At 41.4% G+C, this 17,735-nt stretch overlaps 9 protein-coding genes across 9 annotated transcripts; 4 read left to right on the top strand and 5 right to left on the bottom strand.

Annotated features, from left to right (window-relative positions):
- Positions 1-394: 394 nt before the first annotated feature.
- Positions 395-1,546, bottom strand: EAF02_010058 (uncharacterized protein; the record flags this gene model as incomplete). The annotated part of the gene is made up of 1 exon (XM_038906106.1): positions 395-1,546. The coding sequence occupies one exon, from the start codon at positions 1,544-1,546 to the stop codon at positions 395-397; it is 1,152 nt and encodes a 383-aa protein (XP_038754218.1).
- A 14-nt stretch (positions 1,547-1,560) lies between these two features.
- On the top strand, positions 1,561-1,777 carry EAF02_010059 (uncharacterized protein; the record flags this gene model as incomplete). The annotated part of the gene is made up of 2 exons (XM_038906107.1): positions 1,561-1,614; positions 1,646-1,777. The coding sequence occupies 2 exons, from the start codon at positions 1,561-1,563 to the stop codon at positions 1,775-1,777; spliced, it is 186 nt and encodes a 61-aa protein (XP_038754219.1).
- An 892-nt stretch (positions 1,778-2,669) lies between these two features.
- On the bottom strand, positions 2,670-3,597 carry EAF02_010060 (uncharacterized protein). Its single transcript, XM_038906108.1, has 3 exons — positions 3,329-3,597; positions 3,052-3,194; positions 2,670-2,997 (listed from the first exon to the last, which is right to left on the bottom strand). The coding sequence occupies exons 1-3, from the start codon at positions 3,355-3,357 to the stop codon at positions 2,984-2,986; spliced, it is 186 nt and encodes a 61-aa protein (XP_038754220.1). The 5' UTR covers positions 3,358-3,597; the 3' UTR covers positions 2,670-2,983.
- A 1,872-nt stretch (positions 3,598-5,469) lies between these two features.
- EAF02_010061 (uncharacterized protein) lies at positions 5,470-7,148 on the top strand. Its single transcript, XM_038906109.1, has 2 exons — positions 5,470-6,255; positions 6,331-7,148. Exons 1-2 carry the CDS (start codon positions 5,849-5,851, stop codon positions 6,956-6,958), a joined length of 1,035 nt encoding a protein of 344 aa, XP_038754221.1. The 5' UTR covers positions 5,470-5,848; the 3' UTR covers positions 6,959-7,148.
- Positions 7,149-7,790: 642 nt separating this feature from the next.
- On the bottom strand, positions 7,791-9,595 carry EAF02_010062 (uncharacterized protein; the record flags this gene model as incomplete). Its single annotated transcript, XM_038906110.1, has 3 exons — positions 9,420-9,595; positions 9,334-9,361; positions 7,791-9,191 (listed from the first exon to the last, which is right to left on the bottom strand). Exons 1-3 carry the CDS (start codon positions 9,503-9,505, stop codon positions 7,791-7,793), a joined length of 1,515 nt encoding a protein of 504 aa, XP_038754222.1. The 5' UTR covers positions 9,506-9,595.
- A 236-nt stretch (positions 9,596-9,831) lies between these two features.
- EAF02_010063 (uncharacterized protein) lies at positions 9,832-10,830 on the top strand (the record flags this gene model as incomplete). Its single annotated transcript, XM_038906111.1, has 1 exon — positions 9,832-10,830. One exon carries the CDS (start codon positions 9,832-9,834, stop codon positions 10,828-10,830), a length of 999 nt encoding a protein of 332 aa, XP_038754223.1.
- A 202-nt stretch (positions 10,831-11,032) lies between these two features.
- On the bottom strand, positions 11,033-13,663 carry EAF02_010064 (uncharacterized protein). Its single transcript, XM_038906112.1, has 3 exons — positions 12,439-13,663; positions 11,454-12,377; positions 11,033-11,387 (listed from the first exon to the last, which is right to left on the bottom strand). The coding sequence occupies exons 1-3, from the start codon at positions 12,844-12,846 to the stop codon at positions 11,277-11,279; spliced, it is 1,443 nt and encodes a 480-aa protein (XP_038754224.1). The 5' UTR covers positions 12,847-13,663; the 3' UTR covers positions 11,033-11,276.
- Positions 13,664-15,233: 1,570 nt separating this feature from the next.
- EAF02_010065 (uncharacterized protein) lies at positions 15,234-17,612 on the top strand. The gene is made up of 2 exons (XM_038906113.1): positions 15,234-16,081; positions 16,197-17,612. The coding sequence occupies exon 2, from the start codon at positions 16,466-16,468 to the stop codon at positions 17,048-17,050; it is 585 nt and encodes a 194-aa protein (XP_038754225.1). The 5' UTR covers positions 15,234-16,081; positions 16,197-16,465; the 3' UTR covers positions 17,051-17,612.
- On the bottom strand, positions 16,523-17,266 carry EAF02_010066 (uncharacterized protein; the record flags this gene model as incomplete). Its single annotated transcript, XM_038906114.1, has 1 exon — positions 16,523-17,266. One exon carries the CDS (start codon positions 17,264-17,266, stop codon positions 16,523-16,525), a length of 744 nt encoding a protein of 247 aa, XP_038754226.1.
- Positions 17,613-17,735: the final 123 nt, after the last annotated feature.

The following is a 17,735-nucleotide window of genomic DNA, read 5'->3' on the forward strand; positions in this document are numbered from 1 at the left end:
GATTTATGAGATGATAAGAATTTATATACAGTATTTCAGTCTAAATTATTGGATAACATGTCCGTATTGTCCAAAAAGTTAGTTAAATATATATAGACATATATAGTTTTGTCTCGGATACTTCAATCTGACTGGTGGACGGAAGAATTGTCCTTGATTCTGAGGCGGAAACAATGTGCCCTATATTCAGACTATTTATCATCACTGCCTGATATTGGAAGTCAAGGAATTACATTAAACATTTGATTATTCTACTACCATAGAATGACCGCTTTTGTCACTATGCTCGTCTATCCTGAAAATCCAAAACAACCTCATTAATATGCCATGATCCGCGTCCAAATGTCCAAATAGATCCAAACATCATATGGTAGAGATCTCTGGCACCAAACGCCTAATATCCTTCTTCGTCAGAAGACGTAGCGCCGTCAACTTGTGCTTGATACATCCTCTCCTTATTCTCCTCCGATGAAAGCAAGCTAGCCTCTCCATCCTCCTCATTCTGGAAAGCAGACCAATGGCTCTGATGCGAGGAGTCATAGCAATTTCTACCTTGACTCAAACTACGCTTATGTGCAGCATGTGGCTCAACATTTCTCATCAGATACCTCCAATCATGAGGCCCGCTTCCCAGATTGGCCCAAGTAGTGACTGTTGCGAAAACTCCTCGACTGTCATTGAAGTCAAGCTCGAGGCAGTATTCGGTGGGACAATCATCGCATTTCAAAGGTTCTCTTGTGCTGTGAACGGGCCAATTGAAATCAGGATTACCATTGACCTGATCAGCCATCGCCTGGAATCTGACACATGTAGGTCTTGCTGGTACGGGAGTTTGTGGTGCTTGAATGTGACCTGGGAGCTGTGAAAGTGGCAGTGGTAACACTTTTGAGAAGGAATTTAAGAGTCTCTTATTGCCCAAGTCCATAAGTCGTGCACGCTCTGCGTTCAAAGATATAGTGAGGTGCGCGCAAACCTCAATATCTACGTGCCAAGACCTTTTGTCAACCATGAAATTTGAGAAAAGGACTGATTCCTGTCTACGATAGATCATCAAGCCTTGTGTAATCTTACATTCTGTCTGAATCTGCCAAGAGGCACCATCACTGTTGTCGATCTCTGGAGTTGGTGAATTTCTTGACAATAACTTCAACAGCTCATCGCATTCTGGCTTGAACTGATGACGTTTCATGGCCATTTTGAAGATAACACCAGAAATTTTGGCAGGTCTATGATTTAGAGATTTGAAAGAAGATAAAACACATGGTGTCAATTCCTGGAACTGGCGTCTCTCTTCTACTGATCCCAAGCTATATTTTGCTGCATTTGACATACTATGTAGACGAAGACAGTATGGGCAACCAATTTCATCCTCAGTAGCCAATCGATCCAGTAGTGCTAACTTATCTTCTTCATTCAAATCTCTGGTAAAATGACCATTCAACTTATGATACAGTGCCTTACAGGATATAGAGAGAGCAGCTGCCGATACAGAAGATGAGTAATCGCACACTGACAACAACATCTCCGCCGGAAGATTGAAACTCATTTTGAAATTTTCTGATGAGGTTTCAATATGACGAGAGACCACTTTCAGTGCCCGCTTATTTCGGTGAAGTTTGAATGTTGTGGTTTATAAGAGGAATAGAATGATGAGAATGATGAGAATGATGAGAATGATGAGAATGATGAGAATGATGAGAATGATGAGAATGATGAGAATGATGAGAATGATGAGAATGATGAGAATGATGAGAATGATGAGAATGATGAGAAGTAATTGTAGAGGAAAAGAGCCAATTAATCACTCAGTGATATATTTGGAGAGAAATGAACAGTGTAGAAAATTTGTGCGATGAGATTGATCGTGTGTAGGTCAAAGAATGATAGTGTATTAAAAGACAGAAATTGGACATAAAAGGAAAGATCAAGAATGAATGAAGGATGAAGGAAGAATGCTGAAGGGAGAAGGGAAATACCATGAATTTGATGATGTTCTCAATATATGAAATGTAAGTAGAAGTAGATTTGACCCAGAGGATTTGGATAATTGAATTTTTACGCCAAGCTAATGACATCAGCTCAGCAGACTTTAGAATGTACTACTTGCCTAGTAGCTAGTAGCATTTACTAAGTCAGAACATAATCAATCATGAGTTAATATGACAAATTGCTACGTTTACCTTCACACACCTAAGGTGTCAATGAATAATTCACATTCAAGAATCTTCGAATGATACTTACACATACACACACAGAAAGAGACAGGGGAAGAGGAAGAGGAAGAGGAAGGAGAAGAGAAAGAGAGATGGGAACAGAAAGAGAGAGGGGAACAGAAAGAGAGAGGGGAACAGAAAGAGTGAGGGGAAAAGAAAGACGAAGAGGGGAGGGAGACAGAGAGATCATAACGGATTGTCTTTGACAGACTTGTGTGATGGAATTGAAAGATATCAGCTCCTTATCACCGGGTTGAAGTTAACTTTACACTGTGTATGAGCGAACCTCTCTTTGATCTCAAATAGACTTTAGATGACCAGGACTTGTGTTGTTCAACACGGAATCTGATTCTCTCATTCCAATTGAGAGATTGAAATGCTCTCATATTCTTACTTGAATGACATGAAGTTCCTTTTCAAACACGAATCCCAAAAGAAACCTACTGGTGAAGTCTTGAAATGAAATGGTATCTGAGAAGGTTGAGAATCTTTATCAGTATGAGCATGTTAGCCAAATGTCATGATTGGGAGTAATATGATCTTATCATCCAGCTCAAGGTATTTCTGTATGGTTTTCTCTTCGTCACCAAAATGATTCCCAAACGCCCTAGACTATGCTTCCTCTGTTTCATCGTGAACCTAATGCAGCCTCATTTGTATATGCGTGTTTATCATCTATCATATCTGCCATGTAATGTCCGATTCCGTGTGTGCCAATGTTCTCCCAAGTTATAATTCTGACCAGTTGTCGATCGAGTCCATTAGACTGTTCAAATTCCACCACCTTCACCGTCAGTTAGCAAACAATCACCGATTCGGGGTTATTGCGAAGTCTCACCGCTTCTACCAGCAGCAACAGCAAAGTTCTGTTTTGATCCAGCAATCTTCGCAGCCTCACTTCTTTGCATGACGGCTTTCCATTTCATACTGACGAAAAGAGCTCCGCCACCAAGAAAGGTACCAAGGATCAATCTTTGACGTCTGCGAATGTGAAGTTAGAACAAGTGTATATTTGTAGCACTCGCCAATAAAGACGATCGAGTTATTGACAACAAGTATCGAGTACATAACAAGGCAGAAACGAATTGAAGGGAGACTGGGGGAGATAAACATACGAGAGGAGGGCTCGAGCTGGTGGCGCCATTTTGCTGCTTTCTCGTTGTTTTATGTTGTGTTGTACTATTCTTCTCAATTCTATTCTTATGGTTTGGATCTTGAGTTGAAAATAAAAAATGAACAGTAGATGGTTTCACAAATGAGTTGCGGGTGAGCGGATTGATGGTTGATACTTGGAATCACGGATGAAGGAGACCTCGGAAGAAGTGAAAGCTAATAAATGCTTCGATGTTGACCTCATAAGTTTAGAAGCTCGTACCATGATTGAAAAAGCACGCGAGCTATCACCAATTGAAGCTAGTATCTTCGTTAGACCCGTACTTACCCCAGGATCGAGAAAATTGACGAATGAGAAGGCGTGAAGCGATAGAGATAAGGGATTAGAAATAGATAAAAGATAGTTGTCAGATCACGTGAGGATCTATTTCCGCTTTTCCCATTTCGAACCTATTTTGGTATCCATTCACATGATATCATTTATATATTCATTATTATCTATAAAGTATGTCTTTATGTAAGTAATAGGTATGTATGTATGTATATATATATGTATGTATATATGTATGTATATATGTATGTATATATGTATGTATATATGTATGTAGGTAGGTAGGCAGGTAGGTAGGCAACGTTCAACTCTTCATATCTCTTTTTAAATAGTCTGCCGCCACGGCAGTGGCCCTCGGAGAGCCAGCGGAGCGTGATCTCATTTTGTAGCCTCGATAGATTCTATACATTATGCATCGTATAATGAAAAGTTAACAGCAGTTCATATATTGTGAGATATACTAACATTTAATACTATTCGAGTCGATGGATGATATCCAACGATGAAACATCGACATAGATCTGTTCAATAGATCTTATTTGTGCATATCCATCGCATGATTCCAAACGATTTGAGATCGTTCGATCATCTAACACTCACAGCAAAATAGTTATTAAAAGCGTGTTTAACTCTCTTCTTTCTGTCTCTCCTTCCCCCCTTAAAGCGATGTTCGAATCCTAACATCTTTTGACCAACTTCGCTTCTTCATAATCATATATCAAATACACAGCGACATCCACGACACTAAGAAATCCTTCGGACAGCCAAGTGATGTAATGTGTAGAAACCTTGCAGTGTTATATCTGTTTTCTAGTTCCTCGAAGTGGTACAAACTGAGGATAGATATTAAGTTTGTTGCTGCCGCACCCATAATCGAAATCATCGGTCTTGACATTTCATACGAACGATTACTTGTACAGAATAATCTTACAGACTTCAAACAGTTGAACAATTAACATCTAGGATCTTAATCCATTCAATGGTGGATCGAAGATCTCAAGGCTGACTATAGGAATCTCGGATGGACGGTTAATCAAATGGCTTAGCCGTTTTAATTCGAAGTACAGTAGATGGATGCATGGATTTGTTGTTACATTCAGGGGTGCTTACCTTACTTGCTGCGCCTATTCATGGTGGGGCTAGCGAAGAGTACGACGTAAAACTTCCCTCGGCTTCCTTTTGTTATGTTAAGGGTCAAGAAACGAGATTAGGTACTGTGCCACAGAATTTACATTCGGTCTCATTCTGGAGGCAACGATGAAGTTTACATTCACTTCAGCCTTCAGTTATCTTTCATTTGGAATGGAATGACCTGACTGAGTTTGGGTATCAACAAAAGTACTTGTTGGTATTTTCTTCTTGAATTGAAAAGTTCAGGATGAAGCAGCGTCTGATTCAATTCCAATACGGATAATCCTGAGTCAGTCTAGATTTATATTAAAAAAGCAACAATACAGGATGGATGCACAGCTTGTCACAAATCCACTTCAATCTCCCAATTTGCTTCTACTTCTAAGCAAATCAAGAAAACATTGCAGTCTAGATAGCCAATCGATTTTCCCCTATCATTTGGCGCGATCCAATTTCCAAAAAAGACTTGATTGGAACTTGAAAGGTACAGTCCGCAAAAATCATATGCAGGTACGAACGATGAGATGAATTAAGGAGACCAACCTTTAAAAATATAGTTAGATGTTACTGGGTCGGTTAAAATAAATTCATCATATCCGAATGAACCGAACAAACGATCATCTAATTCCTTGTCTGTCATCAAGGATTGCGATCAGGGGTACACTCATTTTGGCCGTCATTCAATTGGTTTTCATTTGAAGCTCAAGTCGCTTACCGTTCCTTTCATACGCCACTGTTTCCAATATACAATCGGAGAGATGAATAGATTAATTGGAAAGCCTTCTATCGTAGACAAATTTAATGGAGTATGCCTATATGTTTATAAGGAATAATCCCTCTCTATCATAAGCGCTTCTTCTCTTCTTCCTTCAAGCACCTTTGCTCCTCACATTCATTGTTGATTATCACGCTCTTTTCGAAAGCCTTTCGCACCTTTCATACATAACTCCAAGTCGAGTTTATTCACTCTTTTCAAGTACATATCTAAGTTTCCGGTCCGAGACCAAATAAAAATAAGAATTCTTCTCCCCGCCGTTTCAATCACACAACCAAATTCAAAATGCAGCTCCCAATCAAGACTCTCGTCGCTCTCCTCCCTTTCTTCCTTCAAGTTAGTGCTCAAGCCTCTGGTTCCGGTACCACCACTCGTTACTGGGATTGCTGCAAGCCATCTTGCGCTTGGTCTGGCAAAGCTACTCTCGAATCTGGCTCTGGACCAGTCGGAACCTGCGATGTTCACGACTCACCTCTTTCAGACCCTACCGCAGTTGCTGTTTCTGGATGCGACGGTGGAAACTCTTACATGTGCTCAGACCAATCTCCTTGGGCAGTTAGCGATGATTTGGCATATGGTTATGCTGCCGTTAACATCGCTGGTGGAAGCGAGGCTTCATGGTGTTGTGCTTGTTATGAATTGACTTTCACCAGCACTGCTCTTGCTGGCAAGAAGATGATCGTTCAAGCTACGTACGTTAATACTTTTTCCATTCATTTCACCCCTTTCCCCCCTAAATGCGTCTTCTAACATTACTCTGAATGTAGTAACACCGGTGGTGATCTTGGCTCAAACCAATTTGATTTGGCTATCCCAGGTGGAGGTGTTGGAATCTTCAATGGTTGTACAACCGAATTCGGTGCTCCTTCCTCTGGATGGGGTTCACAATATGGTGGTGTCGCCGCCGTTTCTTCCTGCTCAACCTTCCCAGCTGCCCTTCAACCAGGTTGCAACTTCAGATTCAATTGGTTCGAAAGTGCCGATAACCCAACCGTCGATTTCAAACAAGTCGAATGTCCAGCAGCATTGACCAAGAGCACTGGATGTAAGAGAGCCGATGATTCAAGCATGCCAGCTCCAGATGCTTCGGGAAGTGCATCCGCTTCCCCAGTTGCAAGCACTCCTGCAGCAGCAACATCTGCCAAGACCTCTTCTGTTGCCCCAACTTCAGTTAGCTCTTCATCTGTTGTTGTAGCACCAAGCTCCGCAGCTTCTTCCAAGGCATCTTCTGCAGCAGTTGTCTCTCACATCGCTGTCCCTTCTTCTAAGGCTTCCTCCGCACCAGCAGTTACTTCCCATTCTTCCGCCACTAAATCCGCAAAGACCAGTGTCGCCGCTCCTCATTCCACCTCTGCTTCGGCTGGCGATGACGATGATACTTGCGATGCCGAGTAAATTACGAAAACCAGGAGTTTCGGCATGGAATGGAGTTTGATGAACCGTAGAGGTAGAGGTAGAGGTAGATGATACGAATCAGATGGCTGAGTAGAGAGCCTGGCTAAAGATGATGAAATATACCTTCTTGTAATTATTTTCCCAATCGCCAAATTCAAATATGAATTGAACCAACTATTTTACAACATCATTTTACTTTTATTGCTTGTGAGGTCGCATGTTGTGAAATACATCATAGGGAAAAAAGTCGAAATACTCACATTGCCAATTCATTGAATTCCATTCCCACGATGCACTTTTCTCCACCACCAAACCCATCTGTACGCCAATATAAAATTCTAGCATCATCCCGTCTCTTGAAAGCTCATTTCTTATCTTCGTACCAATCATTCTTTTATATTCACCACATGGTCAAAATAACATTGTAAATAAAGTTCGTTCATCAAACATACCCAGGTCAATTGATCCATAACACTTTATTTTATGGAGACTTCATTTTATGGATTGGGACCCGCATTTGGAATTGTCCGTGATAACCTTGTCGTCGTTCGTCGATACGATATCCGAGATATTTTACCTTGTTGGCTTTGGAGCTGTTATACACATGTGATTCCTTCAAATAATCAGTGTCATGGAATGGGGTAAGTTTCGTACACTTCGAAGTGATATGTCTCACGCATGGTTGCAGATATGTCCCTAAATCTAATGATTAATGCATTAATTCTCCAATAATCGCACGCTAAATAATATGCATCACAGATTTTTAACGCCAATTCTCCACAGAGAGCCAAGAGCTTCTCCATCGAGCGTCCATCAGCCCCTTTAACCCACTCTACCACCCCCACGTTCTATCCACCAACTTGAACGGTTTCCAAACAATCCTTGAAGGATCAATCACCCTTTTCGGCTTCAACTTCTGCTTTTCCCTCATCGCCTCATGCCTCTTGATCAACGCCGTCGGCAAAACCATCTTGTGTTCTCCCTTGTGGTAAACCTGCATCTTCAGCGCCTGTAGTGTATGTTCTACATCAGCACTCGTCATATTGAGCTTTTGCGATAAACCTTCTATACTAATTCTCTCGTCCCTTTCATTGTGAATCAAAAGCTCTTCAACAATTCGCTCGGTCCAATATTGTCGATATGAGAGGAGACCAAGATCAGATAGGGGTTTTTCGGGCGAGCCGAGCTTTCCTTCGATTTTCGAGAGCTCATAGGAGAAATTGATCAGAAGTCGTCCATAACCTTTACGTTGATATTGCGGAAGTGTCAGAATACAAGCTACATTATAACCATCCGCACTTTCTTTCTCTTTTGAGAAATATCCCACCAAATGAAACCCCTTTTCGTCTCGAGAACACATGACATAAAACAAGAAAGGATCCACGTCGTAGTAAAGAGTCTTGTGATCCAGAAACATCTTGGATATGAGACATAAGTTTCGACACCAAGTTCGTTGACGTCGACCATCGATTTCGAAGAAAGAGACGTAGTCATCCCGATAAATTTCATTTCCAGGAGGATGTTGTAATGTACACTTGCCTCGATGACGAGTGAAAGCTTTGAGGTCTCCATAGTAAGATAAACAAAATTCACAAATGTACATGAGATCCTCTTGAGTGAATGCTTCCGGGTAAGGAGAGAAATACCAGGGGTAAAGCTCGAATTTACCGAATTGAACTTTGGAAATATTTCGAATACGTGATATTTCGGCTTGGTTTTGAGTCATTGAGCCACTAGTTCTTAATTTTTCGATTTCTTCCTTTGGACTGAAATGTTGAGCAGGTTCATTCTTTGCATTTGCAGCTTCAGTTGCAGCTTCATCGACATCCATGGGATCATTGGCTTCAGGAGTAGCATCAAGATCTAATGCCATGGTAAGTTTTGCATCTCCATCAGCATCTGGAGTCTGTCTTTGAGACTCCGCAAATTCAGACCATGGAGGAGCATTTGAACCAGATTCCGAAACTACAGAATCTTCTCTTTTGCTTGCTTGAGTTGGTCGTTTTTGATTCTTCTTGTTGGCAACGATTGTCTTTTTCCCAGCTGGAGGAGCTTTTGCCTTTTCCTTCGGTTTTTCTGGAGCTGGCCATTCAACATCTTGAGTAAAGTCAATCCTGATAGCTGGAACCCATTCATCTAGACGTTTGTTGAAATTATCGAAATTGCAATAAAATTGACGACCACTTTTCGTCTCTTTTATACTTAGAATTTCTGCTCTTCTAAGCGCACCATCCTGATGTGGAATTAGTATATCGATTTTTAGGTAGAGCAAATAAATGAGTTCTTTGTCTCCAAAAGGATGGAGAAATGGCAGTAAAGGCCACAAAAGGATGATTGACGTTCAAGTGGTGAAGCAAATACATGTGGTTACTAACCTTCTGTACCATTGCTATACATCCTACCCTACAGGCATTGGTTAGCACCATCAATCTTGCGACCGTGAAATGGTATTGGAACTTACCCCAATGTATCAATTGTCGCCTTACTCTTCTGCTTAGGTACTGGAGTTCCTACAGAACTATCTTTATCTTGCGACGGACCTGTCATGATGGAATCAAATAATTATTTTGATGGTTATGAATTGATTTTTGATTGATTTTGATTGATATATCACTATGTAGTTGCAGGTTGATTCTTCTTTCTTGGAGGGACAAAATTGATAGAACAAGGCTGTAAAAATAATGTTCTCGCATTTTCTTTAGCCTTCGATAACCTACCTTACTTGGTACTCGAGTAGGTGGTTTTATCAGCCAGAGCCTTGCCTTATCAGAATACATTTATTTTATTTACTTTGTGAAAACCCAACCCTCAAATTTTATTTCTTTGGCAGCCATATTGACAACATCAACAACGGAATATGCAAAGAAAAAGTCATGGCACCTGTTTTATCAAGTAATTGGAAAAATCTTCAAGCAGCATTAAAGAAAGCCCCCAAACCAGAATCAGATGCGAAGAAACGAAAAGCTGCAGAACCTTCGGAAAGAACGAAAGATAGTATCGCAAAGCGCAGAAGATTAGAAGGCCTCGCAGTAAAATCTCGACCAATTGCAGACGCAAAGGGAACTTCGAGGAAGGGAAAGATGGGAGCAATGGGAAGTTCACCAGCTTTAGATTCAACAGAAGATGATACACCACTCCCAAAGAATGCACCGTCTGCTTCTTTGGCCCTTTGGGCGGAAGACAATGATATATCGGCGAAAGATCTTGCGGAAGCTTATGGAGGAAGTTTGAAAGATACCACCATTCAAGGTGCTCGAGCCGACAAAATCAATGGCGGACTTTCAGAAGACGTCGACATAGGGAAATACATTGGAATTGATTGTGAAATGGTAGGTGTGGGGGGTTCCGAAGATAGATCGGTATTGGCTCGAGTTAGTATTGTCAATTTCCATGGCACGCAGATATACGATTCTTTTGTGCGACCCAAAGAGTTTGTTACGGATTGGAGAACCCATGTTTCTGGTGTATCGACGAAAAATATGGCGACGGCCAGGGAATTTGATGAGGTGCAGAGAGATGTGGCCGAGATTTTGAAGGGGAGGATATTGGTAGGACATGCGATAAAGAATGATTTGGAAGCCATGATACTGAGCCATCCAAAGAGAGACATACGAGATACGTCGAAATTTTCAGGCTTCAGAAAGTACAGTAATGGCAGGACACCGAGTTTGAAAAAGTTGTCAAAAGAGATTCTGGGTGTGGATATACAAGGTGGTGAACATTCTAGTATTGAGGATGCAAGAGCAACTATACTTCTGTTTAGGAAACACAAATCGGCTTTCGATATTGAACATGCAAAGCATCATCCTCCGCACTCCGGTGTGTCTTCGAAGTCCAAGCCAAATAAGAAGAAGAAGAAAGGGAAGCGTTGAAGATTTTTAGGGTCACCACGATTTGAATGGTGATGGTGTAGGGACTCCACTTTATTGTAAAAAGGTTGAAAAGAATATTTTTCAAGCAAATGTTGGCATTCAATGGAGTTGGGAGTTTGGCTGGCGTTAAGAAAGATACGCATCAACTCGAGCTATGGTTTCAAAATCCAAAGACACTTTCACGAGCATCAATAAAACAATTACATTCCAGCTAGGCACTATTTCATTAGCAAGGACAAGAAAAGCCAGCCACCACTAATAATATACTATGGGTTATCCATGACAAAAAAGTCAAGTCTATGGTCTAACACACTGCCACTCTAATGCAGTGCCAATTCTTCTATGACTTTTGAAAATTAGAGAAAAGAGAAATTCATTACCTCTCCCATCCATCGACTCCAAGTACTCCAAGAAAATTACCCTCAATATGAACCGAGATCTCGAGATTATAAGGGAATACCGTCCATCAATTCCAATGCTCCTTCTCTGCCCACTGTGATTATTGCATCTCCAAGGGTTTTTGTTGCAAATCCTGCTTCGCAATATGTGAAATAGTACTGTGTGAGCATGTTAGCGCATGCGATATTGGGATAACTTTGTGAGATGCATGTGGAACTACGTACCTCCCACTTCTTTCTGAATACTTCTACCTCTCTCTCACCCATTTCCTTGTGCTCCGCCATTAAGGCAGGTCTAATCCTTGACTCGAAATTTGCCAAGAACTTTTCTTTCCATAATCGCAACGTTTTCGCATAATGACCTCCGATATTCTCCACCTTTTCAACAACCAATGTTCCTTCTGAGGCTTTGGTGATATTATCAATTAATTGTGTAATAGAAGGAAGATGGCCACCCGGGAAGATATATTTTCGGATAAAATCCTCCCCCTTTGCATATGCCTCATATCGACCCTCTGGCATAGTAATGCATTGGAACACGGCAATTCCATCTGGTTTCAGTAATCGATGGATGCAGGAGAAATACGTTTCCAGATATTCTGCGCCAACAGCTTCGAGCATCTCAATGGAAATTATCTTATCGTAAGGTTGTTTTGGGATGGGTAGTGCTCGATAGTCCATAAGTTTCACTTCAATTCTATCCGCGAAACCGGCTGCGAAAATGCGCTTTTCGGCCAAGGCCTTTTGTTCAACGGACAAGGTCAAACTTGTTACACGACATCCTGTTCGTTTAACAGCTTGAATGGCAAATGAACCCCATCCAGTACCAATCTCTAATACATGATCGGAGGGTTTGATTTTTGCCCCATCTATGAATCGATCGAGTTTTGTTCTCTGAGCTTCTTCAAGTGTTTCCTCCTTCAATTCGGATGAGGCGCTAGAAATAGGGTTCCATATCGGGCATGAATATGTCATGTCTTCGGAAAGGAATGCAGCGAACATCTCGTTAGAGATATCGTAATGCGCGGAGACGTTGAGGAGAGAATTGGACAAAGTGTTGGTACTCCTGGCGAGTCCTGTAATAGTGGCGGCGATAGAGGAGGTGAGAGTTGTAGCATTTGCCAGCTGATTCCGATTCTGGATAAAAAGCTAGAAATGGCTTTTAGTATGAAATTGTGAAATCGCGTGGCATGGGGGAAGCTTAAAATACCTCGAAGAATCCAGTCAAGTCATCACATTCGACTTCTCCCAACATATATGCCTCCGCGAAACCCATATCGGCAAACAGAAAGAGGCGCACCCAAAATGCTTGATTGATAACTCTCAATTCTATCTTTCTTGCTGCACCAGCTTTGCGCGAGTTATGATGTCCGTTCACGCCATTCACTCCATTGGCCTTGTGTTCCTTTGCAATCTTCGCTCCATAACATATTGTTTTTCCAGTTTCGGCATCGGTAACGAGTAGTGTTCCACGCTCAATTCGTCCAAACAATGAAGTTACAGCAGCTTTTGAGACAGAGAGAGCTGGGCCCCAAGTCAAACCACCGATTGTACTCTTGAGATAGTCGGTACTCCTCGTTATGGGCGCGGTGATGGCGTCGGGGAGGTAGGAAGCCATTATGGTGATAGGGAAGCTTGTTTGGGAATACTCAAATGACAAACTTCGGAAATTATTGTATTAACGACCTGCGCGTGTAGAGGGGAAGGTATGAAAATATCAATTGAAGGGACAGTAAGGTGAAGAGAGAGAAAACTATGTACTCGGTCGAGGTATTAGATGGGTAGTGCCGTGAGTGGGAACCTTTTCTGCTGTGGAGACTAAGCTATCAATCACCACGCTAGATGTTGAGCTTGAGCTGTGCACAACCACTGGTTTGATTGGGATTGCTTTCAAGAAGGAGTGAGAAGGAAACAGAGGAATTGGTATCTATCTTTCTGTCACTGTTGCAGTATCAGCATAAGACAACACAATACAAAGTTGAGGAGATAGATATAAAGAAAGAGGCAATACTCACATTGTGAATCTAGATCAAAACGAAAAAAAAAGAGAGAGCGAAGCATGAAAGACCCGGATGACGATGTTTCCCGAAGACCGCCAAACATTCAATGCTTGAGTACATGGAAAGGAAACAAGGGCTAGTAAGAATATGGTTTAGAGAGGGGTGAAAATAGTTCATGCAGATGGGGAGCCCCGCTATTAGTGTATCTTGTCGGGAGATCTGTGTGGAATGTATCGATATTAGGATGTGCTTGGGCTTTGAACACAGACATCAATTGATCAAGCTTTTATTTTATTTAAAAAAAAAACCCCATGAAGGAAGTTGGAAGGACAACAGGTTGAATAGTAAAAATGTAAATATAAACTCGTACTGCTTCGCATGTATCTAGGATACTTGAACACATGGATAGTCGATACCTCTCTTCTCAAAGCATGCAGGATGTATATATGTATGGATATACTAGGTACACACAAGGATTTCCAACAGAGTTATTCTGCCGAGGTAGCTATGTAGGTAGGAGTTTAGACCTTTTCTTTTGTTTTTGCACATACCATACCTGCTTGTACTTGTACTTCTACCTGGTAAGTAGCTAACCCCAAGCACGTATGGCTATGGCTATAGCTATGAACTTGTATCCTGCGTGCAATAAATAACGTGTTCGTATAAGGCTCAGCGCAGGGAGACAAAGCGAAAAGTAGCTAGCATGAAAAGAGAGAGATGTAGTAAATGCATGTGAGTGGTGCACCTACTATCCATCTGATTATGAGATCAAAGTCTTGACATCATCAATTGATCCTTTCCCGTATCTTGAATCAATTGTTCGATGGTATATGTAACAAGGTATATCTTTCCCAAAGGATATCTCCCAATGAAACTTATCGAACGGTATCTTCGGAGTCCGTACATTCCCGGCGTGAAACGATTTGAATACATCTTTTCCACTCTTCCAAAAAAAAAGTCCGGATCGAGTGTAAGAGTGTCAAGAGTGGAAGGCATGGGAAATGGGAAGCGTAACCTTGGGAATATGGCATTTGAAAGAATATGTAGGTGATTATGTAATATGCCAGGGGTAAATTCCGATTGAGAACGTCCCGAGCCACTCTATGCGGATCGGATTATATTCAATTGGCCAGGAAAGGGAAGTCTTTGTCTTTTGGTAGGGAAGAAGACAGGAGGGATTCTGTTGTTGTACGGAGGATATACCTTAAACAAATTAGTAGAAGGCGTAGAAGGCGTAGAAGGTTTGTATTGGTAAGATAATGTTGCATGTTGCATGTTGCATGTGAAAAGGGTGGAGTGTATCATGGTCTTTACCCATACCTAGGTACCTACCCCGTTACTAGAGGATGATTTGAACCACAGAGATGAGTGGAATTTATGAGAGAGAAGGAAAGAAACGATAATATATATGTAGCACTTACATACTCGTGGATATAAATATCGTGTAATCTCATTTGTATTGGGTACTGAAAATTAAACATCGCAATATTCAAAACGGATCTAGTAACCCGAAAGAAGAATGTAAGGGAGATGGTGGCATGGATCCGGGTGATCGATTTGATTACTACCTAGCAGGAAATTTCCTTCTGTTCGAAAGGAATGCTAAGAATCAGAGTATGGAGAAGATAACAGAAACCAGAGTGTATATTTTCAAACACTTCGCTAACCTCCATCAATTCAAATGACTGAAAAGTAGTTTGGCAGTATTGGTGAGCCGGTTGCCTTCGTCTGTGTTTGGGCGTTTGTTACCGAGGGGTGCCCTGTTAGACGAGTTTGAAGGAGAGTTGTAACATTAGAGTTTCGACCTGAAGTTTTGTATTTTTTGTCTCTCTTTCCCTTGAGATCTCACTCTGTATGTATACTGGAAAGCATTGTAGACTACGAAGGTTGGAAGTCCTATAAGCCCCACTTTTACTAAAATCTTGCTATAATTAGAGATTCGGGCACCACTTTAAACGATTTGAACAAATAGTGAATTATTATTTTTTGGCTTGTATTAACTTCAAAAACCTAAAGTGCAAACACATTTAGATGTATTTTACAATACTCGCCCTTCCAACCTTCCTACAAATATCAAACAGAAAGCCAAGCTTCGTTCAAATCTGGATCCAATTCAGACGAATACTACTGAACCACTCGGTAGCTCGATCTGTAACATGATGTTAGCTTAAGTGGGGTGAGGCAGTCTGAGATCCAAGCGCAAGTACTTTATCGCACACGCGTCAAAGTCGCGTCTCTCACGGTCACACTCATACAGATTACCAAAAACTTTAATTCTGGACTGCAAATATACATCAACTCAATTCATTCAGCCCGACTTTGCACAATTCAATCACAAGAAATTATCCTCGCACACAGATTGCAAAAGATAAAGGAACCCTAAACATCATGCTCGCGATACGTCCACCATCTAGTCAATCTTCATCGAAACCCTCGAAAAAATACACACCGAATCTCATCCCATGTCGCATAAATCACACGGCCCCAATTAAGATCGAAAAGAGATATTGGGATCCAAAAATTACAAAGAATCAAAGGGGAAAGGAAGAATTGGTGTCATATTTCAGAGGTAGAAGATTGATTGGAAGGAAGGTTAAGGTTCCGGAAGGATGGAGGGGGGTTGTTTTGAGAGTGGGCGAAGAAATTATGCCACGAGAATCGACTGCTGAGGATGAGAGACAAGAAGACGAGGAGGATGAGGATGAAGTGGCAGAAAAGGAAATCGAAACAAAAATAGTTGATGAAGAAGGTGCTTTTGATGACTTGACAGTATGGGGGCATGAGTGTTTGGTTGATGCGAGTGGTGATATGGTCGTCAGAGGAATGGAAGAGTGGATGGCATGGGCGAGTGTGGTATGTTTTTCTCTTTCGATTATTTTGGTAGTGGAATCGCAGGAGATGAGGAATGATCAAATTGTGCTCGGGAATTATGTCGAATGAATTGTGCTAACTTGTCTTCTGCCCATAGATCCACAGCTGCGAGGACGAGATTAGCAAGGAGGATGAAAAGTCAAATTAATAAACGAATCTCTACATTCTTTATAATGGGATACAGGGGAGTTCTATGGCGTTGACAAAGGATGCATCGATAGTTGCTCTGTGTTGGATCCAGTATCATACCAGACACACAAATTTGTATTGAGCGAGGATTGACAAAAAAACATCAAGTCGTCAAAAGTTTCATTGCTGGAGTACATTGGAAAGGCTTGAAAGGCTGCTCTGCACCTCAAAGATCGAATGGGAATATGTTTTAAGATTTACAATCAAATCGAAAGGTGTACATATAGCGCCAGATCAAAGATCGATTCGTTTTCGCTTCGTTCTTGGGTTGCTCGAGGTTTCCTCTACACTATCCTCCTTCTTAACCTTTCGCTCCTCTTTTATTTCACTCCGTGGCCTCTTTCGTTGTCTACACCTCTTCAGGTTCCCTATCTCTTCGCCCTCTTGTTTTATATATTTTGCTTCTTCGCTTTGTTCCCGCTCTTTTACTTCCAAACCCTCTTCAACATTCCATGTTTTCTCTCCGTGGACACTTATCCAGTCTTTCAATTCCCTTTGAAACTTTTCCTTCAAAGCTTTGTACCCTTCATGCCCCCGGCACCTTTCCCACTTTTCTTTGAATATGCCACTAGCAATCAGTTTGTCTTCCTGTTCTTCATGCCCTTGACTCTTTTCTATTTCCACTTTTTCCCCATCCTTTCCAATATCGTACTTTCGTCCCCCTTTATGATTCGCATAGCGTTTCGATCGCGTCATACCCATTTGTATAAATTTTCTACTCATATCCATACCTACAAAATCATCTTCTTTGTAAAAACGTAGAAATTCTCCATACAAGGCGTTCGAGGACTTTTCTGCAATCGAGGGAGTTCGGAATCGCCAAAGAGGTAGGAGATAGGATTTGTAAGGCTCATACGTTAGGACTCCTTGTTCTCCTCGTCGAATGCGATAGGTGTAATATTGAGATGGAGGAGGACGGGTGAATTGGCCGGGAGAAGGCAGGACATCGTCGATAGATTTGGAGGAACGTGGTGGCATCGTTGTGGTGATTACTTTGCCGGATGCTGAGAATTGTGCCTGTGAACTGTGAAATATCCTGTGAATGTTCAATTTCTTCCTGGGTGCTATTTTACGTATAGTAAATAAGTCAAGTATCATGCTTTGGGGGTTCTAGTGGACTTAGATTTCGATAATAGTCTGGAGGCGGAGTACATGATTGTGATACAACATTGCCCTTGGACAGAGGGGGCAATGAAGTCCAACTACCTAGGTATGACGTATTGTAAGTTTAAGTTGGCTTTATATTGAAATTGAACAGTAAACAAATGATCGATCTAAGAACTTATGCATAGAATTCAATACTTGAGAACTGTTGGATTCTTGACTGTGTTAAGTCATATTCAATAGTAGAGTATTTGATGACGCGACTGCTTTGGCTTTGTTTCCACACAACATTTTGGTGTTGCCATCGCCCTTGATTTGTAAGGCCAAGCTGTAGTTTTTGTAT

This window comes from Botrytis sinoallii (assembly GCF_014898435.1).
Source record: "Botrytis sinoallii strain Bc 23 chromosome Unknown BSIN_023, whole genome shotgun sequence".
In the NCBI taxonomy this organism is placed as follows: domain Eukaryota; kingdom Fungi; phylum Ascomycota; class Leotiomycetes; order Helotiales; family Sclerotiniaceae; genus Botrytis; species Botrytis sinoallii.